The sequence below is a fragment of the Orcinus orca genome, chromosome 15, assembly GCF_937001465.1.
Source record: "Orcinus orca chromosome 15, mOrcOrc1.1, whole genome shotgun sequence".
Classification (NCBI taxonomy): domain Eukaryota; kingdom Metazoa; phylum Chordata; class Mammalia; order Artiodactyla; family Delphinidae; genus Orcinus; species Orcinus orca.
In genome coordinates this window covers 47401058-47420031 of record NC_064573.1, presented here as the reverse complement: position 1 = coordinate 47420031, position 18974 = coordinate 47401058, and the positions used below count along the sequence as shown (strand labels likewise).

Here is an 18974-nt window from a genome sequence, read left to right as displayed (position 1 = left end):
AATGAGTGTCAACTGGCCAATTGACCAGTTAGGTTAATAGTAGAAAATATGCATAAAATTCATGAGGTTATAAAACCAGTTATAACAAAGAAGTTTGCTGTGGTAAAGTGTTTTGATGTTTGCCATAGTACCGATTAATTTTAAATTACTAATGCTGATGACTCTGTACTATCTCCCTCTCCCCCCCAAGAATTCTAGTTCACAGTTAATCAAGAAGGTGGCAGTGGCACCTGTTAAACAACTGGCACAAATAGGAACTACTGTGGTAACCACTGTTCCGCAGCCTTCCCCAGTGCAAGTAAGTTGTGACTTGTGGCCATGTGCACACTGGTTATTTTCTCATCTTTTGTTATTATTTATTGTTAGCTATTTCCTGAAGAGAGCAATTCAGTGATATATGAGGACACTTATTAAACTGGGAGCTGTTAGAGGTATGGGAAACACAAGATGAACATGGTGTATATTCTTGGAATATCAGATTTATTTGAATGTATTAAATTAATACAAATGCATCTAATGTTCATGTGTCACAGTGTCTAGAAGCAGGTGCTGGGACAGAATTTTGGTGCATGGGATATTTATTAGGGATTCATACCTGTGGAAGGGAAGGAGAGTAAGAGTTTGAACTAGATGCAGGTTCAAAAAAGCCTCAGCCAACCTGATGGAGAGCTTTGGAGCAAGTGTAGCATGTCAGAGTTGTCCCACTGTGTGCCAGCATGGTTGGATGAGCCATAATTTCCCCAGGAGAGTAAGAGTTTGAACTAGATGCAGGTCCAAAAAAGCCTCAGCCAACCTGATGGAGAGCTTTGGAGCAAGTGTAGCACGTCAGAGTTGTCCCACTGTGTGCCAGCATGGTTGGATGAGCCATAATTTCCCCTCTGTGATCAGTCATAGGATGTGGACTCTCCAGGGAGAGTTGTGCTCATGGGCAGGTAATTCTCTGTAGCTGAAGCAGACTCTGAAGGAGCTGACAATTGTCGTCTGTCTAAATAGCATTCCCAACAGCTAGGGTAACACAAATCTCTCTTTGTGATGGTGTATCACAGTCTACTCCTTGAATTGCTGGGATTTACTTCCTCATATGTGTTGGAAACCAGCTCTCCTTGGATTTCTATAGGTTTCTTCCTTGGAGAAGCAAAGAAGAGGTTAGTAGGATGAACTACAGTCCCCAGTGCTGCAGCTGATACCATCATTTCCTCCTCCACCATCCATTCTAGATTCCTCCCACACTCAACTACCAACTCTTCTGGGTCTTAAGTGGTAGTGTGATCAGGCTTTTATCCCTGAGGGATCCAGGGTCCAAATTGCCACAGTCCTTTGAGGCAAGAGTTGTGTCACTTGTCCATTTATCATCACAATTGGGCAAGGAAATACCAAGAGGCACTTAAGTGGATCACCTGGATTCACTGCATAAACTCCTCTTGGCCTTGTGTAAAAGCTACCCTACCTATTCCAGTTGTCAGGTCAGTTACCCCTGTCATGATAATGACTCTTCTCTTTCCTGTTGATCACTGGACACAGGGACCCTGAAGTGTCCAAGAGGCAGCCATGGTGTCTAGTTTATAGGGACTCTTGCTATGTTCTTTGGTGAAAGTGTGCCCACTATCGGCAGGAATGGGAAGCACAGGATCCCCCAGTGGATCTTTGGGAGTAATGATAAGTGGAGCCGTTCATCCTTCTACTCTTTGATTCCTTGGTTCTTCATATATTTGTCCTGTTGGGGACATAGTACCATATAGAATTTTTTGATTCAGTGAGTATGCACTAAGTCTTAGAAGATGGAGGATAGAATTCCATCTTCATAGAGTATTGTTTCTGAGTTTGCACTTCACCTGTGTTTTCTGCACGCTGTCCTAATACTTTACTAGGCAGGCAGCTTCTGGATCATGCCATATTTGATATAATCAGTGGATCCCATGGTCATGGGACCACTGTTGTACTTCCTTTGCTGTATAGAAGGTACATCTTCTTGAAGCATGTTATGTGAAATCCCATGCTGTGGATCAAACATGGTGTTTGGTGTTTCAGAATTACTTAACCGTATTACTTCCTCTAACAGAGATGGTGATCAGTGAACCTGATTTTAAACATAGTTTTTGTTGTTGTTGTTTTGTTTTTGTTGTTTTTTTTGCTAATAATGGCTACCATTTATTGAGCACTTAATGTGTTGGACACTTTTTAAGTGCTTTACATCCCTCATCTCATTTCATTTCATCCTGTGACTATTCTGTAAGGAAGTGTTATCTCTATTTTATGTAGGTGAAAATCAGTTTAGAGAAGTTAAGAAATTTGCATGATTTCTGCTAATATGTAGCAAAGGGGGCATTTGAACCAAGGTCTCTATCTGACTCTGGAAACTCTATTCTTAATGACCTCTGTGCTGATTGTCTCAAACTCTAGGTTCCACCTCCCCCCTGCCCCCCTGCCCTTAGATTATTCTGGGGAGATCACTGGGCCAAAGGGTATGAATTTAGGCCTACTGATAGCTGCTATGTGTTGTAAGAAAGAATTATGTTTCTTAAAATGGGATTTTTTTTTGTTTTTGATCAGTCAGATGTGGACACCAAATAACACCACAGGAAGGTATATGAAAGTGAAAGAGACGTCCTATACTGACAGGTCCTAGAAGAGGGTGGCATGGAACGACATGCAGGGGGCCATATGGGAGGAGCACCGGGGCAGACTCAACCAAACAAGTGGGGATCTGAGAGGGAATGAGGACCTGGGGGCAAGTGCCTTTGTTGAGGGTTGGTATGGAGTACACAAGCAAAAGACGTGAGGGGATTTCATTGGTGTGTTTGAATGTCATTATGTCACAGTTGGGAGAGCAGAAAGGGAACTTGTGGCAGGGACCAGCCTTATCACACTGGTGCACCTGGTCACCTGGGCAAGGCGTTCACAGCCTGTTTGTAGGGATGTTGAGGCAACAGAAAAATACGAAGTTTGAAGAATTTACAATACAGTTATTTTATGAAAGGGGTTTCAACTTCCACAGTATTTTGAGTAAATCAGTTTTTTTATTGTATCTGTTTATTAAAGATTTAGTACATATAGTTGTACTAAAATGGTATATATGTGTTGTTTAATTCTTTTCCTTGGGTTATTTTTCCATATATGTGTCTACAGTTGCTATTTCCATGCAGGGTGTGTATAACTTTTCTTAATTTAGATTGATGCCTTTTTTAAGCTGAGTTGCTCCTTAGTGGTAGGCTAAGGCAGTAGAAATTATCAGTGAAGTTAGTGAATAATTTCTGTGTCCACTTTGAGAGGTAAAGCATCTCAATTTTAGGCATTTCTTGGAAATAAGGAGCTAGAACTTGGATGACTCTCCTTAAAAGGCAATTTAGTCTGTTAAGTTTGTATACAATTAATTTCACTGACTCTTGTGTATTAATATAACTGATTTTCACAATTTACTTCACATATACCCCAGGTCTTTTCTCTCCTGTCCCCTAGACATGCCTAATCAGTGCCAGTACAGTCTTGCAAAGCATGGAAATAGCGTTGCCTGGTCTAGAATATTGAGATTTATGATTGAGTTTAAAACAGTCCGTCCATTACGGCAGTGTGATTATATACATAGAGTAAGACCAGGATTGTGTATTTCTCCATGCCTCTTTAGAGTTGCAGGTATCTGGTAAGGTACGGGTAGTAGCTATATTAAAAAGAGTTATGAAGGACAAATTTTGTGCTGGAGACAGAATAAAATATTGACAAGGAAAGTAGGAGTGCCACAAATGCTTCTTCTACTCACAAAAAATAGGACTTTTTTCCTGAGCTCACATTTCGTTGGGCCTTATTTTGCTTCATAAGGAAGAGGGACAGTACTCGCCTGAGGAACCCCTCCCATCAGTCCTGCGAGGTAATCATAGTCAACAGCTAAAGTTCGACATTACTTTCTTAAATATAGTAGTACAGAGAATTAATGGTAGAGTATAAAACATACTCACTGAAAAAAGAGTATGTGTTTACTGTACATAAACCTAAGAATGTTTATTAGAAGATCTTCAAAAGGATTCAGAGGGAACTGTACAGTACTTGTCCTTGAAGAGCAGGACTAGGGATAGACTAAGAACGAGACTTCATTTTCATTGTTGTCTTTGAGATCTGTTAATATTTAATAAAACTACTAATTTAGGTATGATTTTTAATTTTACCTTTTTTGCTTAACATTTCATAAGTTTTCATCTTCATCATTAATCAGTGTTTTAAATTTCTTTCCCATTTTTTTACCTCCAAAACATTCTTGTCTAATATATGCTTCAGTCTTTCTAAAGTGGATTTTTTTTTTTTTTTTTTTTTTGCGGTACGCGGGCCTCTCACTGTTGCGGCCTCTCCCGTTGCGGAGCACAGGCTCCGGACGTGCAGGCTCAGCGGCCATGGCTCACGGGCCCAGCCGCCCCGCAGCATGTGGGATCTTCCCGGACCGGGACACGAACCCGTGTCCCCTGCATCGGCAGGCGGACTCTCAACCACTGCGCCACCAGGGAAGCCCTAAAGTGGAAATTTTTGATGTATATTTGAATTCACTTATATTAATTGTTGCAGAAAGAAAGTTTCTTGAGGGTAATAACAACCTGACCTTTTTGTGTTTTATGCCTGTAGAACACAAGTATTTAAATTAAAATGATGGTGCACTGTTCAGTTTTCTGTGTGAATTGTAAATACTATTCTCTCCCCTACCCTCAAACTTTACTCATGTTCTGTAACTTTTAGTGTTTGTCTTTAAAGTAAGATTGTTGCTTTATCTCAATCTGCTTGTCTAAATTATTACCCAATTTGCGATTTCTTATATTAAACCTTTTATCCTGCAGGTGGTGCTATAATCTCACCTCACTTAATAGAGGATAGAAGAAACAACCGGAATTCTTTTCAGTGTGAAAATAAGATAATCACATTTTGTAATATTTGTTATTACAAATTACAAAGCTATTACTGTTTTTCTAATAGTCTACATAAAAGCAGCTTATCTGAATATGAGACGATCAATAGATCTCTCAGATTTATACTTAATAAAAAGCAGAATATTATAAAATAAATTCTATATTTTCTTACAAAAACTTACTATTTCAAATTTTTTTGGAGAAGTATTAATAATATTTGAGGACTACGTGTTTGGCACTTTTTTAAAAACAATCCCAGGATAGTAGGTACCGTTGCTGTCCTTGTTTTTTACAAACAGGAATCAGAGGGTTAGCAGGATAAAGTAACTTGCCTGAGGTCAACACTTGGGTGTCAGTGATAAATAGGTAGGTAGGTGAGAATGAAACCCAGAGCTGCCAGAGTCCAGAGCTGGTAAATGGTGTTACATTGCCTTAGACTAGTAGAGCATAATATAAAAGCAAGGATGTCAAGATCCATTTGTAGTCTAAGTGTGAAATGAGGCACTTGCCATGATGCATATCATAGTAATACATCTCTCGATATCTACCGCTTTTACTTTCAGTCTGTGGCTGTGCCAACCAGTGTTGTCACAGTGACCCCTGCAAAGCCGTTGAATACTGTGGCTACCCTGAAGCCTTCAAGTTTGGGAGCGCCACCCACCCCCTCAAGTGAGCCCAGTCCCACAGCAGAGAACTCAGCCACTGCTCAGACTAGTCTTTCTCCGGTAAAGCTCTCCCTTGTACCTTACATAAATAGAACTCTTTACAAATTTTCTTCAAGTATATTTTCTAGCTAACATTTGTGAGTGTTTGTTTATACTTCTATATTTAGACGATGCTAGAAAATGTGAAGAAATGTAAGAACTTCCTCGCAATGTTAATAAAACTAGCGTGTAGCGGGTCACAGTCCCCGGAGATGGGGCAGAATGTGAAGAAGTTGGTGGAACAACTTTTGGTAAGTTGGGACTATAAAAGCTCTGTAAGCAGCCGTAGAACATGTTTTAAATGAGAAATAAATATTTTTAAATGAGGTTTATCTTAAGTGCATTTTTGGATAACCTTTGCTTTTGCTTATTGAAAGCTTTGTAATGATTATAAATCTTAGACTAGTAAATCTAGTCTATACAGTCGTCCCTCAGTATCCATGGGGGTTGGTTCCACGACCGGCCGAGGATACCAAAATCCACAGATGGTCAAGTCCCATAGTTGGCCCTCCCTATCTGTGGGTTCCGCATCTGTGGATTCAACCAACTGTGAATTGTAAATATAGTACTACACCGGTCCTTAGTTGGTTGAATCTGCTCATGCAAAACATGGGGATATGAAGGGCCGACTGTATTACTTTATGTTTGCTAGTCTTGCTTCACTTAGCCTAAAAAGAGCTTTGGAGAGAAGGTTGACTACTTGGTCAAATAAAAACTTATTAGTATTTGGAGAATATTTGGCCTCATGAAAAGAGGTGGTTGGAAAAGTATTTTAAGAGCTTTTCTCCAGATCATTATGGATATTCTTTAGAGTCCACTGGTTTGTCTTGTACCCTGAATGGATCTTTCACCCAAATGTAACAGCTCACATTTGGTTGTCTGGAAAATAATTGGTTCGCTGAGTTGTATAGATCTTCCAAATGTTGACAGATTTGTTCATTAAGATATCAAAAAATCATACTTGTAATCTAACAATCGCATCAGAAAATTTTTTCAGTACAGGGAAGCTGTACCGAAGCTTCAGGATTGTGGTTACAAATTTTCCAAGGATCAAGCTCAGGATTGTGGTTACAAATTTTCCAAAATTCTAATTTTGGCTTGAGAGCTCTGATTTTTATCATTAGCAACAAAAACCTCAGTTGTTTTCCTTACAGTGACAGGCTTCGTTCGTTTGTTTGTTTTTTGAGAGAGTGTCTCTCAAAATACCCCAGTGTGAGTAACCACAGCTGGTTTGATATTCTTTCCAGTAAATGAAAAAAAAGCAGCTAGCTCAGCTAGCAACTCAATCACAAAGTGCTTTTCCTTGAGTATCTTACTTTGGTCTACTGTATGTATGGTTCCCATTATTTTGCACACAGTATTTTTAAAAGATGTCTACTGAAGGGTTAAGATTTAGTAAAATTAAATTTTACTGTTCTGTGAAGGACATTTTAAAGTGGAACTGGCTCTATTTTTTTTTTTTTTTTTACCACACATGCATAGCAATGCAGAGTATGACGACAACTATTTAAATTTTTTATCATTGCCTTTCTTGCCAGCAGTTGCTTTCGTACCATCAGTGCAAATCTCAGCACAGTGAAAAAGGCAAAAAAATGATTAGTATTAATGTGAAAATAATTTAGACCTCATAGACCCCTGCAGTGTTTAGAGTCCAAACCAGTACGGAAGGATTCCTAAGTTCTTTGGAACAACAGCATATCTATTATTGTGGCCTTATAATAAAATACAGTCTAACCTCAGTTAAAGTAATTTAAAAATTGAGAAAAGAAAACAAAAAAAATCCAAGGCTCCCACAACAAATAACTTCCAATTTCCTACCCTAAGAAGTGTAGGACTCCTGTGTCTTTACTTCTTAATTGTTCTTAACAGACTGTAGTACTATCACCTTATCCAGTCAGCCAGCTCTTCTCTCACTTTGCTTACTGGGATCTTAAAAAAAAATAATAATCTCTTCATTGTATTCTGTATGAAAAAACATCTCTATGTTTATTTTGTAGGGGACATGAAAAAACTGCCCCTATTTAATGATAGACTTTGACTTTATTACTGTTCAAAGTTTGCTATGTCTACAATCATGAACCACACACTTTTCCTCTTGTAAAATATTTGTAGACCTAAAAGTGTTTTCTTTCTTCCATTCCTCAGGATGCAAAAATTGAAGCAGAAGAATTTACTAGACAATTGTATGTTGAACTCAAGTCTTCACCTCAGCCTCACCTAGTTCCTTTCCTTAAGGTAGAGTTATGTGTTACTTTGAAGAAATAGTTTGAATTAGATTACTTTAAAGTAATTTAAAATCTGAATATTTCAATATGACAGCAATTTAATGTGAAGATAGTAACAGTAGAAGAAATCTCTCAGGGCTGTTGTAATCTGTAAAGCACATTCATAATTCATATTCTTTGCATTGGAACACATTGAGAAAACAGAAGTAACATCTCATTCATGAACATAACTTAATGATTATATTATTTGATGCTTGTATTCTCAAAGATTCTTAACTTTAAAAAAAATAGTGTCTCTGCTTTGTCCTGATGACTCTTATTCTCTTCGAAGTAGTAAACCACATGGTACCAAATTTAGTGGGAAAGCTATTATTATTATTATTTTTCTTGGAGGGAGGAAGCTATTATTTTTAAAAATTAATTTATATTGTTAGTAGACACACTCTTCTCTAAGATTTATTGAATTAAATAGATTTTGATGGGAACAATAACTTTGATAACAAGAGCTTTGTTTGGCAGGCTGAAAAAATATATTCCTTTTGGATATTTTGAAGCTGAAAAGGAATTGAATTGAAATTTATAAAGTTATTAAAGACCTGAGATTTTAGTGAACCAAACACTCATCCCATATATTTTGAAATAATGGAACGAAGAGTTGCCTTTAGAAAAATTTGGCTTAATTATCTAGGGGAGATGTAAGAGACTTCATAGAGGAAGACTCTTTTTGATGCCTCATGAAAGAAGAGTGGGAAAGGAGATGGGGCACCACATTTTCAGAAGGCTATTAAAATAACTGGAAATTGTCCCTAGGAGGCTGACCATGTTGATTAGGAAGATGCCAATCATGTGATATAAAATGTGGCTAAAAAACTGAGAATGTTTTAGCCAGGGAAGACTTAATCTGGGGAAGGGAAGGTTGAAGGGTCAGTGCAGTACCGAACATCAAATGACTAGAGGCCTGTTTTCGGGTGACCCTCTTGATTGAGAAGTTAGCTGCAGTTCTTCTTGGGTCCCTTTCAGTGTAAAAGTTCTGTGAGCTGTAGGTGCTCTATGTGACACTGACAACTCTGTTTAGTGTATCTATGTTTCATACTCACTGGAGACACTGGGGGGGAGAAGGAGGGAAATAAGAAAGTACCTACTATGTGTTCTGTGCTTTGCTAGCTACTTCACTTATAATTTGCATTGTTTGGACTTAATTTTCATATCACTCTTTTGACAATAGGTGCTAGATGGTATAGTATTTTCCATTTTGGAGATGAGAAAATTGTTTAAATTGACTTAACTTTTGATCAAACACACAGGTCTAGAATTTAGCCTGATTCTACTGGCTATGTAACACTCCCTTGAAGTTACTAAATATTACCATTAAGTACTTGCATTTTGTATCAGTTTTCTAAGGACTATTATTAAGCCTTCTGTTTTTTTCTTGAGAATATTTTTTTCATATCCTTGAGAGCTCTGGAGGTTGGACTTTGCATAGGGATAAGGGATTCGGCATTTAGACTTAACTCTGGCCAGGTGATCAAGAGATAATTTAGCATACATGTTTTTATTGTTGTCTCTTTAAGTCTTATTACTTTAACATTTCTTTCCAGTTGTGTTTTTCTCAGGTCTCCCCCATCTTAGATTTCTTGCTTAAATTTAATTAATCAAATCACTTCATTTGTTCATGTATTTCCAAAGCAGCTTGTTTTCTACCTTTTTTTTTTTTTTTTTTTTGCGGTACGTGGGCCTCTCACTGTTGTGGCCTCTCCCGTTGTGGAGCACAGGCTCCGGACGCACAGGCTCAGCAGCCATGGTTCACGGGCCCAGGCTCTCGCGGCATGTGGGATCCTCCCAGACCGGGGCACAAACCCGCGTCCCCTGCATCGGCAGGCGGACTCTCAACCACTGCACCACCAGGGAAACCCCTGTTTTCTACCATTTTTAAAGTTTGGGAAAAGAGCGTGAAAGACTTTTTGTTTCTTTCTTTTGATACTGTTTATAGATATATATAATTGAAAACCTTCAGATTAAAATATTCTCAATCTATTTAAGTAAAAAAAAGTAAAAGAAGTAACTAGAAGGAAAGGGAAGAGAAGCAATAGTTCTCATTTGCTTCTTAAGTAAAGGCAATCTGACTGAATTTAAGTATCAAAACAAGGAAATCTTCCAAAACAGCTCATGAATTCGCTGAAAGATAACCTACTAACCACCTCCTTTTTCATCTTGTTTTCTTACTCAAAAACAAAAGTAGATAAAAACCCCAGGGATGAAAAGGCAGAACCTTCTTTATAGATTAAGCTGTTTTTATTTTTTTAGCAAGATACAAAGGTAGACTCCAACTTAAAACCCAGTCAGAAAATATTCTAGCTCAATTAAGGAAATTGACCTTCTTTCTATTAATTTTATTTTGATGTAAAGGCTGTTTCTACTCAAAGTTTGGAAGTTATTTAACAAAAACTTTTTTTTTTAGATTCTGCTGTCCTGTAAACAAACTTGTAAATACTGAAGTTATGGGTGATCTATTATGGGGTTTAGATAAATACAAATAAGTAGGATACAGTGTTTTATTTTACCAAATTAATATTTGATACCAATTTGATACTGAAGTATATAAAATAAGTTTAATACTGAGACATCATAATTATGAATTGAAAAATGAAGCACTTCGGGGCTTTAAATTATATCCTGGATATTGACAGAATGTAAATGATTGATAACAGATTTCCTCAACTGAAACGTTGGTATACTTTTAATTTTATGTTGTAAAGATATGACATGCAAAGTAGTTCTGTTTTACTAGAGCTCATTTATTTAGTTATCAGTGTTTTTTTTGTCCTCTGTTTCTAGAAAAGTGTGATTGCCTTACGACAACTGATGCCTAACTCCCAGAGCTTTATTCAGCAGTGTGTTCAGCAGACTTCTAGCGAGGTGGTCATTGCTACCTGTACCACAACAGTAACGCCTTCTCCTGTGGTGACAACAGTAGTTTCCTCAGTCCAGCCTGAAAAGCCCATCATTGGTTCTGAAGCAGCATCATCTGGAACTGTGTCAGTGCAAACTCTGAATCCACTTGCTCCAGGGGGAGCAAAAACTGGAGTTGTGACACTTCATTCTGTGGGTCCAGCTGCTGTGCCAGGAGGAACAACAGCTGGAACTGTTGTGCTTCAGACTCCAAAACCGCTAGTGACATCTCTGCAGAACACAGTGACAGCAGTCTCACTTCAGCCTGAAAAGCCAGTTGTCTCTGGGACAGCAGTGACACTGGCCCTCCCCTCAGTAACTTTTGGAGAAACCTCAGCAGCAGCTGTATGTCTTCCGTCTGTGAAACCTGTTGTTACTTCTGCTGGGACCACATCTGACAAGCCTGTCATTGGCACTCCAGTCCAAATCAAACTTGCACAGCCGGGCCCCGTGCTTACACAACCAGCCAGCATTCCACAGGCAGTTAAAGTCAAACAACTAGTGAGTAACATTTCATTTCTTCCTCCATTTCTTCTTTTGAAAATTTCAGACATTCAGAAAACTGGCAAGACTAGTAAAATGAACCCCTGTGTACCCTTGACCAGGGTTGACCAGTTGTTAACGTTGTACCATGTTTGCTTTGTCTCCCCCCCCCATTCACATACACAAACACACACGTAATTTTTTCCTGAACCATTTAAGAGTTGGTTACAGAAATTGACTTTGTGCCATTAAGTACTGTGTATCTCTTAAGGAAAAGGATTTTTTTTAGCATAACTGCAAACGTACTTATTATCACACATGGGTAGTTAATACTGGCACAATATTTACAGTTGTCCCAACAATGTCCTTAATAGCTAATTTTTTTCCTGATGTTTCTAGTAAAGAATTGCATATTACACTTGTCTTTTTTTTTTTTTTTTTTCAGGCTCCGTTAATCTAGAACAGTTCTCAGCCTTTTGTAGTTGTTCATTGTGTTGTACTATTTCAAGTGCCTGGGCTAGTTGTTTTGCAGAGTGTCCTTTATTTTGTTTTGTCTAATCATTTCCTCAAGACTAGATTCAGATTAAATATTTTTGGTAAGGTTATTACATAGGTGATATTATGGTAACATTTCTTTTAAAAATGTGCTGAAGGAAGGGAGAAGTGAGGGGAGTAGATGAGTAAGAAGTTGTGTTTCTTCCTAAACCCTATAGATTGGGAAGTTCTTGGGTGGAAGAAACCTGAAATTTTAGCTGTTTATCTGTTAGTGTTTAGATTTACTTCAGTCAAGACATGTTTTATCGGAAGACTGAAAGTATTGTTAACCTGTGGAAGATAGTACATGGTGAATTAATTAAAAATCGTGTTTTTTAAGTAAAGTTCTCCCCTACCTTATACTGTAACAGAACTAACTGTTCTTTTGATTTTTGGTGATTGCCCTTGTTCTTCTTTGAAAACCTTCATGTTAAAGGCTGTGTTTTGAATCTCTTTGTTTTAGTTTTTTCTGCTTTTTGGAACAGTAAAATCTAAGTAAACTTCCCAGCCTTATGTACGTGGTCAGGAGAAGACATTAGTATCTGTGAATGATTGTCTTTGAGGCAGAGGGCAAGCTTTAGGTGTAGAATGAAAGAGGAAAGATCAGTTTGGACAACAGTCAAAACTCTTGGGTAGGTGGGAAGTAATAATCGTTTCCTGGGCGTTGATCTTTTTTCATCCCTTCCTACTCTGCGTCTGATTTTCAAGTGGAGAAATGTACCTGCCTTGTGGCGTTTCTCTTGGGTGTCTGCATTTAATCTCAGAGACGAACCTTCTTTAGAAGCAGTGATTCTTAAACGTCGATCTGAGTAGCCAGGATTGGGAACCATTGTAACTGTAATTGCCTTGGTGAAAGGTCTCTTTTGGTAGCACTTAAGAGTATTGAAATCCTCTTTATGGGTCATAGCTGATTCTTGAATAAATGCTAATCTTTATTGAAAATCTATAGCATATCCACCCCTAAGTGAAATAATACTTTATAGCTACATAGAGTCTTAAAACATGTCTTGTATGCAGTATGGATTTTGAAATAATTTTGATGAAGACAAGGCAGGGAGAAAACTAAGAATCCCAGAAATTGTAAGGGACCTATCCACTGGCACTCAACAAGTAATAGATCTCAGCCTAGAACCCAGCGTCTTTCCCATTAGATTCTGGCACTTACGGCAAGAACTTCTAGGTTTCTAGAGGGTCCTGAAATGGAAAACTGTCAGGTAATAACATCTTGACAGCATTTACATTTTATAGGCTTACCTTGTTATACATTAGAAACAGTTTCAATCAAGAAAAACATGTAACAAAATCCACTGGTAAATTTTAGGGATTTTTAAGTTTCCTGCTTTCATTCTTAAAAGAATGGGGAATATATTTTCCTTGTGAATTCTGTTTTCTTGTTTGGCCTTTGTTTCAATTTTAGTCAACAAATTTGATGTCAGTATTCATATCTTCCTGTTTAAAATGGCAGAAACAGAGCAGCTAGACACTGAAGATGCATTGTAATCTGTTTTATAACAAATTTTTACCTGGGGCACAAAACAACATAAGCTGTTCTTTCTGTATGGTAATGCCACAGAGAGGATTGAACTAGGACATTCTTTCAAATCAGCTAATTTAGAAAATTAATGTTACTTAAGTTTGAATTAGTATTACTCAAGTAATTTAAGAATATCATCAGTGAGTTCTTTATAAACCATAGTCCAGTTTAATCCTAGGTCTGTCTAAGTGAGGAGGAAAACACTCCGGGTGCTAGAAACATAAGAAAGTATTCAATGCAGCTTGTAAGAAATATGGTAAATAATTATTTAAAATACGAGAATTGCCACGCTAGTTCAAATCTGTGGTCCATGTAACTCAGGATGCAATCTCCAAAAGTGGTCTGAACAGTAGAAGTATGGGTGTGTTTTTCAATGTTAGGTATAAAATTTGTGTGATTTATTTCCTTTAATAATCATGAATTTAAAAATCCCTGTTAATACTTTATCTTCTTCTAGCTTGTCTAGTTTTCCTAAAGAGTTGTAGGTTTCCTGCCTTCTTGATAAGATGTTTTAAATATCACACTTTCAAGGTATGAGAATCCTCTTAATCTGCCATTGCAGGGTTTAGATTTTGTACAGTTATTATTTTATGAAGTATATGTTTTCATTCCAGATTAAAGAGACCCTCCTCCCAATTTTTTTAAAAAAATTTAGATTTATGACCACATGTTATTTTTTCTATCTCATGGATTTTTTTGTGTGTTACCCTCTGGGGATCTGCTAAAGTTCTCATCAAGTAAATTAGCTAGGATTGTTCACACTTTCTTTAGGTGTAAATTTTTCATTTTGTACCAGTAGTTCAACATAGTGCTTTGTATATCTTGGTCCTCAAATGCTTGAATTGTTGAAATATGGACCTAACCAGTAGTTCCTGGATTTCATCTAAGAATCTAATTCTTTTAAATGATTAATCTTATTGGTTGTCTACCAATTCTGGCATAGCAGCTATTATAGGATGTTATATACTACAACTAAGCGGAGCTTGACATTTTTACCTTTTTTAAAAAGTTAATGAAAGAGAGTGGATGAATTGGATTAGAATCTACCAGTGGTGGATAGATAATAAGTAGAAGCTTTCAGGAGTTTTGATGCTTAAAATTTTCCTTATGATATTGGTGAAAAAATTATTTTACACATAATTGAGCAAAAGCTAAATTTAATTTAAATTAAACATTGTCATAGTAATTCAGTTTAAATGTAATTAGAAAAGTTAATTTAATTTAAAAGAGCTAAATTTTAATGTCTCATCATTTTTTAAATTAAATTTTGATAAATTTTAATAACTAATTTTAACACAAAAAATTAATAAGCTTCTCAAATCCACATGTGTGAACAAAAATCATGAATGAGAAAGGAAATTCAAAATTCTGGGTTTCTGTTTTTAGAAAAAAGGTGTATAGTTTTAGAGAGTAAACTGAATACTGTTACTCTTAGTAATCGTGTGTGTGTGTGTGTGTGTGTGTGTGTAAAATCTTTTAAAAATTTTTTTATTTGGAGATAGGGCAGGAAGTTGTAGTATTATCATAGATATTTTCCTTATTTCAGATATATATTTCCCCAGGTGACTATTACTTGCATTTCTTTCTTAACAGAATTGTAGACATTTGATAAGTAAGTGGCCAAGTACGTTCAACAATCATTCTCCAACTATTACTGTTTTGTGGATATAAGAGAAAAACAACTAATTATCAGTATATTATTAATGTAATTTTCAGTTTCATCGAAGTAAAACTGATCTCCTAAAATAAATTGACCCAGAATATTAGAAAAAATTTGTTGTTGTTGCATCATATTTTTGTCTCGTACCTAATTATTTTGAAGTAGGATCATTAAAGAATTTCAGAATACACATTTTTATATGAAATGCTCTGTGAGGCTTAACTCTGCTGATTGTCTCTGACTTCACTTCTCACTGAAGAAGGAGAAACATTTTCAAGGTATAAATTTCAGTCTCTGAGTGTGCTGGTGGCCACTATTTTTGTTAAAGAAGTTGAAATTAAAATTGAGTGGGAAACAAAACAAGGATTATTGTTTTATTGGGTCAAGTAGTTCACTGTCAGTTTCATATTGGACTGATCTACTACGATCCAGACTTAAGTAATCAGTTTGTCTTTTTTTTCTTTCTTCTTAGCATGCTGTTAAGAGTGACAGGAGAGGTAGAATTCAGTTGTTGATTGTCAAATAGGACTAATGAAAGATTTGGTAAAGAGGCTGAATCCAAGTAAGGCCTACTACCCTTTATTTTCCATATATAATCAGGAGTTGCATCGAAAAATCTTCATGGACTATAATTTAGTCAGGGTTCATATAGTAGTCTTAATATATAGGTTGATTAATGCCAGTTCATTTAAATTTAATTGAAGAATATATTTTTTTTAGTTTGGTGAGGATACATTAGAATTTATGGAAAATAGACTATTTAGAGACAATATTTACAGTGTGTATATTGTCTTATTTTTGCCTTATTCAAGAAAATGTTTTATTATGAAAATTTCCAAACATAGCAAAGTTGAAGTTTATAGTGAACACCCATATACCAACCACCTAGATTCCACTATTTACAGTTACTATACTTGATTTATCCACCCATCAATCTTAATTTTTGATACATTTCAAAGGTTTCTTCCTAAAAAAATTAAACATTAATTTTAATGCATGCATATCATTAACTACCAATCAATATTTGTTTACTCTTTTCTTCCTTTTAACTAAAATTTATATTCAGTGATGTGCACAAATTTTAAATGTAACATTGGATAAGTTTTGACAATGCTTACCTCTGTGTAACTCAAACCCTTTCAAGATATGGAGTGTTACCATCACCTTGCAGTTAGTTCCCTTTTGTCCCTTCCCAGTCAGTCCCCACCTGTGTACCTCCAGAAGCAATGACTCCCACAGATTAGTTTTGCTTGTTGTTAAAGTTCATATAAATCATCATACAAATAAGCACATTTAACTTTTTTAACAGAAATTTATAGGTTCTCGATTTGAAGCAGCATTTACTGATTTCTATAAAAGCTGGTAATATAATTAAGAATTCATTTGGGCAAATTTTAAAAAGTGGTTAGAAGGCCCTTTGAAGAAACAGCATATTCTGAGGTTGCCAAGGTTGAATTTTAATCTAGATTGGGCATGGCAAATACATTTCAACTCTCATTATAGGATTTTACTGGACCTCTGTGTTAAGAAAGATTCTAAGGCTGCATGTGGGTATATAGAAATGGTGGTATTTAGTGATGTATGCTTGTCCCAGAATATGAGTAGTGGCACAAGAACCATACATTGGCTGTTCCTAAGAAATAGTGGCAACTAACATGTATTTCCTGACTTTTTTTTGTGGAGGGGGGGCATGCTGCACAGCTTGCGAGGTCTTAGTTCCCCGACCAGGGATTGAACCCAGGCCCTCGGCAGTGAAAGCACAGAGTCCTAACCACTGGACCACCAGGGATTCCCTATTTCCTGACTTTTTATACTACAGTTTTTGTTCATTTGGGGCCCTATGTTTTCTAGAACTCAACCTCAGTGAGTGTGTGCCAGTAATCACATATTGAATACTGTATAAAAATTAGAGGAGGTATTACCCTTTAGTAACTTTGTGTGCATGTACTGCTTGAGTTATTTAGAGCTAAGTATTAGATTGCTGTGTATTTATGAACAGAGGAGTTGGTGGGGTCGAAATATAGAGGAAAGCAGAGTGTGAAGGGTGTTTTCATCTACTAGTTTAATCTGTACTTGTGTTTGTTTGCTTCCTTTCCTTATGGAATTTAAGAACAGTTCCATGTCAGATATTCCAGATCATAGTTAGTGTAAAAATCATAATTAATGTAAAAAAAAAATAGCTGTCACCTGAAGAATATTGTGTAGCTCTAGACCTGCAGTTTCTATAAACTATAGAACATTAAATTAACATCCTAGTAAAACATCAGAACTTGACTTGTCAAGAGAAAAAGCTAAGGTATGTACTATTTACTCTTCTTCTTTTCTAGTGGTTTTTTTGGAGGGAAAGTAAATAAAGGACATGTTTTTAAAAATATAATAGCTCTTTGTTTTGCTTGCCAAGTAGGAGCAGATGTATCATCTTTGGGCCAATTTCCATCTGTCTAATTTCAGTGTCCATAAGATGCCTAATATTGTGGCCTAAAAATGGTACTTTCTTTGAAAGAAGACTACTGAACTGTTTTATACTTTCTCATTGTATTTTATTTTGCTCAGCAAGTGTGCAGGAATATACTGTGCATGTGATCCCAAGTGTATTAGGTGCACTTGGTAGCATACATCCTCATTGGTATATCCTCATTAGGATGAGGAATGATGGGTATCCAGGATTATTAAATCAGTTGCCACATTTGCCTCCTGCTCCCTGCATGAACTTGCCCTGGAGTGGGCTGTAGGCTGAGCCACACACATACCTTCCCTCCCAATCCTTCCGCAGCTTGTTCTGTGCTAGGGCCACACGCTGATGCTGGGGTCTTCTGGCCTCCATGCCCCCACCCCTCCTGGCCCGACCCCAGGAGGCATAGAACCTCCTTCCACCTCAGGGGCTGGTCTCTAGGCTGTTACTTTTTTTTTAATATTTTTGAGTACCCATCAAAAATGGTATGAAGACTAACTCATAAGCAAATTTCTAATAACATTTTATTACTATCTTTTGTAATTAAAATACTGAAAAGAATACCAAATAAAAGATATCAAGGAAGAAAATATGAACAATAGGGAGGTATGCCAGAATTGTTAGGAGTGTTTCTGTTTTCTTTTGAGTTTCCATCTGAATGCATAAATGGGACTCTGAATGTGTATTACTTTATAGAATTTAAATCTGTTTCCTAGGACTTTACAATACATAAGTATGATCTCAACTGAAATATATCATTGTTTTCAAGAGTTGTTTCTCTCTTTCAAGAGTCTATTCTCATAGAATCATGGCAATTGAATTATTCCAACTTGTATTTTTTCTCTAGGAACATTGGTTTCTATAAGATTATTTATTGGGACATTTTGGATTTCTTGTAAGTTACTTTTGTTTAGTAATATGCACTAGACAATTTTATTACAAAAAATTAGAGTATAGAATAAATTATACCTCCAGAATTCCATTATGAAGTCTACCTCCTAGATCATTTATATTAGCCATATATGAGTTTGAGGACTTATAAATAGTTCGCTCTCAATAGCTGGCTCAAATACATGGTGACTGTTATTTTTCTTTTCTTTGAAGTGAAAAAATGAAACTCTGCTATTCTGTTTTTTCTTCTTTGAAGCTAAAAACAAGGCCCTGCTATTACTTTAATTTCTCTTCCTTTATCCCCAACCCTCACCCTCTGGATTTCTTGAACTGTTATCTTGGAGAATGCCTGTAGCATTGTTATCTTTCAGATACTTTTAAAAAAACAACTAATTGAAAGTCATCATCTTCTAGAGGTATATTTTGAAATATTTATGGATAAAAAGATATATCTGGGATTTGCTTTAAAATAATTGAGAGTGGGGAGAAGTGGGTAAGGATATAGATGAAATAAAATTGGTCAAGAATTAATCATAGTTGAAGCTGGGTAATAATGGTATAGGTGGTTTCATTTTATTGTTCCCTCTGCTTTTGTATGTGTTTGAAATGTTCTGTGTTAAGTTAAAAGATGAAAATAGGGTCTATTTGGAGATTTAAAT

The 18974-nt window shown here is 36.4% G+C and overlaps 1 protein-coding gene across 3 annotated transcripts in view; it reads left to right on the top strand.

Moving 5' to 3' along the window:
* Window positions 1-18974, top strand: part of TAF4B (TATA-box binding protein associated factor 4b) — a 129982-nt gene that overhangs the window by 13425 nt on the left and 97583 nt on the right. For 2 of the 3 annotated variants that reach the window (XM_049697673.1, XM_004273733.3), the window contains exons 3-7: window positions 191-298; window positions 5447-5608; window positions 5716-5838; window positions 7733-7822; window positions 10648-11262. In XM_049697673.1, the coding sequence (XP_049553630.1) occupies window positions 191-298; window positions 5447-5608; window positions 5716-5838; window positions 7733-7822; window positions 10648-11262 (1098 nt within the window). The remainder of the gene's footprint in view (window positions 1-190; window positions 299-5446; window positions 5609-5715; window positions 5839-7732; window positions 7823-10647; window positions 11263-18974) is intronic. The other variant, XM_049697674.1, reaches the window with a different exon arrangement.